The 6,582-nt window shown below is 36.7% G+C and overlaps 1 protein-coding gene across 1 annotated transcript; it reads left to right on the top strand.

Annotated features, from left to right (window-relative positions):
- Positions 1 to 697: 697 nt before the first annotated feature.
- On the top strand, positions 698 to 2,017 carry LOC117113348. The gene has a single exon (XM_033256658.1). The coding sequence runs from the start codon at positions 698 to 700 to the stop codon at positions 2,015 to 2,017; it is 1,320 nt and encodes a 439-aa protein (XP_033112549.1).
- The last annotated feature ends 4,565 nt before the right edge of the window (positions 2,018 to 6,582 follow it).

Below are 6,582 nucleotides of genomic sequence, written 5' to 3'. Positions count from 1 at the left end.
AAAAAATAAATAAATAAAGTTAAACTTAAAACACAATTAAACAACGCGATAGGATATGAAGTTTGAGAGAATAATCGGTATACTGTACTGTATTTCTGAAGTGCCATTCGTGTTGGGGTTGCTACGATCAGGGTGTGTAGGCCTAGCATAGCGCTGTCAAAACGGGCCCGGCATTCAGTCAACACTGTCTGTTTTGATAATAACAGAATCACCTACCGGTTCTTTAGGTCTACCATCATGGTTACATAAAAAAACTGAACCTCCAACCTTACAATGCTGAGGACCGAGGTGGCGGTGCGTGTGAGTAGTCTGTTGAGCCAAAAATGTGCCAGTACGTGAGCAAGGAAACCTGTTTCTACTAGTAATGCATTCATTTTCTTATTTAGGCCTTCTGTTTTGATATTGAATGATTAAATTTTATCAATCAGTTATTATTCAATCAATCAATTATTTTCTTTTTCTATTATCAATCTGCCAATCTGTCTCCTTTTTCCATGCTGCGTAGTGATACGCATGCGCAATGCTTCCATCAAGCACTGCTGGGAGGTGGCGGGGACTTTTGCATGCATGTAACAGTTTTGAAAATTACAATTGACAAATGTGCATTATTAGTTGGAACATATTCTGCTGATATACATAGCTACATGTATATCAGAGAACCAGAGAAGGTAAACATTCTACAATCCTTTCTTCATCTATGATCAGCAATAACGCCACCATTGAAGCATCTTCGGAGCATGATAACAAACTTAAGCTTGCTGTTTGGAACGCTCGGTCCATACGTAATAAATGTACACAGTTTTCTGATTATGTTACTGATCAGGCTCTTGACATTGTTTCAATAACAGAAACATGGCTACATCTAGACGACGATTCTGTTATTGCATTATGTAAACCTGAAGGTTATACTTTTAATAGTTTTCCGCGTGAGGGTAGGCGTGGCGGTGGTGTTGGAATCTTATCAAGGTTACCAATGAGAAGTAGTAAAATTGGTGGCTTTATTTCATTTGAGGCCTGTGAGACCGTGATAAGATGTCCTTTTAAATCGTTTTGTATCATTACCATATATAGGCCCCCTACAAGCAGTGGAATCAGTACCACATCACAGTTTTTTGATGAGTTTAGTACACTCCTTGAACAGTATTCATTAATAGATAACCTTCTTATAACAGGTGATTTCAATCTCCATATTGACAAATCTGATAATCCTCAAACTATTCATTTTTTGGATATTCTAGACTCCACTAATTTTGTCCAACTCATTAATAGTCCCACACACAGACTTGGTCACATTCTGGATCTTATTGTGACAAATAATCCCAGTGTCATTCTCAGTACGTCTGTACATCAAAATAATTTGTCGGATCATTTCGTCTTACAGGTTGATGTTGATGTTTCCAAATCATCCGTCTTAAAAAAGGAAATAATTTTTCGTAGCTTCAAGGACATCAAATTGGATGTTCTTAAGACCTCGTTATTATCTGCATTCAGTACATTCTTTAACAATGGGTCTACTGCTGCCAATGTCAATTCTGTGGTATGCAATTACAACCTTCGTCTTCGTATGTTAAGAGACAAGTTAGCTCCAGAGAAAAAGAAGACTATTACAATCAGGTCTAAATCTCAGTGGTACACTGATGATTGCAGAGATGCAAAAAGGAGGAGACGCAGACTTGAACGTATGTGGCTCAAGTCTGGTAAAAATGCAGACCACATGAATTATAAACAGCAGTGCTCAGTATATTATGATATATTAGACGCAGCTAGGACATCTTACATCCACACTCAAATTAAAGAGTGTGGCTCAGACCAGAGGCGTCTCTTCAAGTTGACCAATAAGCTTCTTGGTAGATGTGATGATGAGGAACTTCCATCTGCAGTAAGTGATAAGGAACTTGCACAGGATTTTAATACCTTTTTCTGTGAGAAAGTTCAGAATTTAAGACAACCACTTCTGCATTCACCGTCCTCCCTGGCTACTTCACTTCAAATTGTTGTTTCTCAACATGAATATTAAACATTATTAAATATGAACTTAGTAAATTCACGGTTGTGTGTAACGAGAATATCAGTGAGATGATTCAAAGGATGCCAAGAAAAACTTGCATCTTGGACCCTTTCCCTACTAATATTCTTACTTCTTTTCATGAAATCATGACTCCCATTTACACTGAGATAATCAACGCATCTTTATCGTCTGGAATCTTTCCGGACGATTTAAAGATAGGTGTGGTCAGACCACTTTTGAAAAAACCGTCCTTAGATCCAAATATCATGTCTACAGGTAATTTTCGTCCTGTGGCGAACATTGCATTTCTTTCTTAACTTATTGAAAAATGCGTTTCTTCTGATGTAGTTAACTATCTCGAGGACAATAGTTTATTCGATCCTCTTCAATCCGCATATAGGAAGCATTATAGCACGGAGTCCGCAATCCTGAAAGTGCACAATGACATCATGCTCGCACTCGATAAAGGCAACTGTGTCTTGTCAATATTTCTCGACCTGTCTGCAGCGTTCGATACTATTGACCATTCCATTCTTCTCCAGAGGCTTGCATCCCTAGGAATTTGTGATACAGTGTTTATATGGTTTGAGTCATATCTAAGATCAAGGAAACAATTGGTTCACATAAGGAACACTACCTCGGGCTATATTGATCTTACATGCGGAATCCCTCAAGGTCCCATTCTTGGTCCCATTCTGTTCCTTATATATATTTCTCCTTTAGGTAACATAATTCAACAACATTGTCTTGAATATCATGCCTACGCTGATGACACACAGCTTTATATTAGTTTCAAACCAAGTGCAGGAAGATATGACGAGGCTAAGCTAACTATTGAAGCTTGCATCAGAGATGTCCAAGTCTGGTTAGCGAAAAATATGCTCTCTTTCAATCCTGATAAAACGGAGATACTGTTTATTTACCCGAAGTATCTTAGAAATGTGCCTATCATTCAAAACATCAACATTGGAAATACCTCAGTTATTCCATCTAATGAGGTTCGTAATATTGGGGTGATATTTGATTCCTCAATGACAATGGATAGGCACATTAAGTAAAGCAGTATCTTATCATATACGCAACATCAAAACCATTAGAAGATTCTTAACTGATGATGCAGCTATCAAGATTGTCCATGCCTTAATTACATCTCGGTTGGACTATTGCAATGCTATACTTTATGGTCTTCCTCAAAGGCATATAAGGAAGCTGCAACTTCTTTTGAATATGGCTGCACATCTTGTGTCAGGAGTTTCTAGATTTGAGCATATAACACCTACTCTTCGTCGCCTGCACTGGTTACCTGTTAAGCAACGCATCTCATTTAAATTGTTGCTTTTCACATATAAATCATTAAATAATAAATCACCCTCATACATATCCAACCTGATTAAACTTCGCTCCACCACTTGTTCTAGAGCTTTAAGATCTACATCTAGTTCATCTACATTATTCATCCCTTCATGTCGTACAAGAACGTATGGTGAAAGAGCATTTTCCGTTGCTGCTCCCAAGGTGTAGAATAGCTTGCCTATTTTTGTTCGTGAGTCTCCTTCTGTTGAGATATTTAAAAATCGTCTCAAGGCTCATCTCTTTAGTTTATTTTAATTTGCAAATTTCTAGCGCATAGAGACCTATGTATTTTGCGCTTTACAAATCCAAATTATTATTATTATTATTATTATTATTACATTAAACTTCTCCTATTGTCTAATGTAGAAAATTGCATAATTGTAATTTATCCTCCAATGTTATTTTATTTTATGTTAAAGTTTTAGCTTGTTGTTCATAATCCATTGGTGGAGGCTCTTAGATTTTACTAGCTTGCCTAGTAAGCCTACTCTCCCCAATAGTTTTAGAATATCAACAAGTCAGGGTTCTCACCACGCTGGTGGGCGGTGGCCGGGCCCGTCCAGCACTCAACATTTCCGACGAGTCTGTATTTTTAGGCTGCTGAAAAAAACGTAGGCTAACTAAATACATTTGTTACAACTACTAGAGTAGGGAGTTGTTGATTAAGCAACTCACTGGCCAGACAATGGACATGCTTGCTACATTAGATAAGCACAAGATTAACGTATTCGCTGACCACCACTCTAAAATGCTGGTGACAACCCTGCAAAGTGTAGAGAACATTGCAAAAGGCTACATAAGCACATAAAGCCTATGAAATTATGAGGCATGTTGTGGTAAAATGTAAATGTATAATGTAACAAAAATTAAATTAATTGACGTACAGAAATTTACTTACGATAAACCGCTAAACTTCCAAAATCATGGGCGTTGAACAAATCACTACCATAATATATAACGCATTTATACCATCCAGAGTCTTCCAATGACGCATTTACTATTGAAAATATAGCTTCATAAGATTTTTTAGTTACACTATATCTTCCTTTAGGATTTTCATCAGCTTCAGAATTTATGAGCCCCTCAGTACATTTCTTTTTGTCTAATGAGATTCCGTTGCATCTATATAAAACAGCAGCTGTTACATTTATATTTCCGGGTGGCTGGTGCAATTTACATGACATTTTCCCTGTTTCTCCTTGAATGACTGTTGCATTTGCCATCGATACTGTTAACAGTGGGCAAGACACTGAAAAATTTGAAGAGTAAAAATAATACAGTATTGTAGGCACTGGATCTATAATGAAATTGCTATTCACTACTTAACTAAAGCTCACATAAAATTTACCAAATAACTGCAGTATAACTTTTAACGGAAGATCAATTGTTTTTTTGGCTTTCGTTTTTTCATTCGAATTTATATAATGCCTACAGTATCACAATCTGGAGAATATTCAAGGCGTTGGCATTAGTATTTCCCTGGTCACTAAATACCGAGATGGCAAACCAGCAGTCTTGTGCATCTTTCTCTACTCCTTGAGGTGTATCCCTGTCATGCTACTTTACGTGCACAACGCATACTTTCAATGCCACAACATCTTACCAGGTACATCTGCAGACATGCCAACTCTACAAAGCCAAAATGTGAGAGGAGTATTTCTAAGACATGGTACCAATGTGATTGAATTGTAAAATGTAACTGTTTTGACTCACAACAGCAATACCGCCTAGGCAAGTAAAAAAAAAATCAACACCACACACCAGTCACAAGAAGTTTACCGTAGACATCGGAATATCACCTAAAGTAATTTTGATTTAAAACTGACAGGATACTTTCTGTTATTCCCGTATATTCCGGTGCATAAGCCGCAAATTTTATACGTGATTTTCCCCCTAAAGTTTGGGGTGGTGCGGCCTATACACCGGTCATTAACCTACTCCAAAAAAGTTCAGATCGCGAGCCGCTCCGCACAGTGGGCTGTGAGTAGTAATGACTTAGGCCAAGAATAACCAATATATTTAGCTTAATCATTCTATTATTATGGTGACTAACAACAGTCAGTATTATACCGACTGTTATTAGTCACCATAATAATGGAATGATTGTTTAAAATAGATAAACATACTCAATAAGTATTTTATTTTAAACTAAACTGATGTTGGAAAATTTAATGTATCGCGACCGTCTAGAATGAAAATAGGGATTTCCCTAGAGCAAGAGAGGTTTTTTCATTGCAGTAGCCAGAAGTTTACATGCATTTCCAGTTGTTTGATGTTGACATTTGTAAATAATGTCAATGTTTAAAAATAATTAAAAACTTAACATTATGGGAACGGTTTGAAGCTTAACAATAAGTGCGGATTATACACAGGTGACACAAAAATCGTGATATTTCGCGTCCTAAAATCAGTAGCCGTGGAGCGCGAATTAATTTTTCGTATACAGTTCAGAGTGCAACTCTGACAGCAATTTGGTGTCAATGAAATTGGTTTTTCCGAAATCAGTAGACCGTAGAGCGCGAATTACTATTTTGTATAGGGCCTACAGTTCAGAGCGCTGTTTTCAGGATGAAATTAAGTGGTCTTGTTCTTATCTAAATTAGAGGATTATCATTTTTATTCGGAAATGAGCGATTTATTTCACCTGGCCAAAATGCGTAAAAAGCGGAGATTTTCGACCAAAAATCGGAGTGCGGAGTTTTGCTTAAATAAACAGAGTAACTCCGCCGAAATCGGAGTGGTTGGCATGTCTGCATCTGACATGAAAAAACCTGCACCACAACCATGCCAAAAAGAATTACCTTGTTTAACAGCAAAATTTATGAGTAAAATACATGTTAGCATGAAACCTGAAAAAAAAAAGAAAAAAAAAATTAATATTACATCTACAGTAGTCATTGCACTGATCTTTTTCCAGATCAAATTAATAATATCCAGTGCAGAGTTAAAATTACTTTAAAGATGGTGAAAGGGGGTTGATTTAGTTGATTAGGCTAGGAACTGGAAGTAATATTTCAAATTTTCTCAACAATTGTAAAACAATTCAGCGTTTACAGTACCCCACGTTCATATTATCTTATTTTTATTGTCCGTGCACGGCAATAATGACTCTCTTTCTGATTTATAAGCAGGAAAATTAAACAGAAAGGGTAAGGTATACATCTACTTTGTTCAGCAAAAATAAATTGAATATATAAAGGCCTTCTTCATTCCACCGTTAA

This window comes from Anneissia japonica, unplaced genomic scaffold (genome assembly GCF_011630105.1).
Source record: "Anneissia japonica isolate Jap-2015-1 unplaced genomic scaffold, ASM1163010v1 scaffold195_len58608_cov107, whole genome shotgun sequence".
Lineage (NCBI taxonomy): Eukaryota > Metazoa > Echinodermata > Crinoidea > Comatulida > Comatulidae > Anneissia > Anneissia japonica.
The sequence above is the reverse complement of the archived record's forward strand: the minus strand, read 5'-3'. Positions and strand labels throughout refer to the sequence as shown.

What these genes read in the sequence shown, in the direction of transcription:
- LOC117113348 (XM_033256658.1), top strand. Translation starts at nt 698, where the DNA reads ATGATCAGCAATAACGCCACCATTGAAGCATCTTCGGAGCATGATAAC.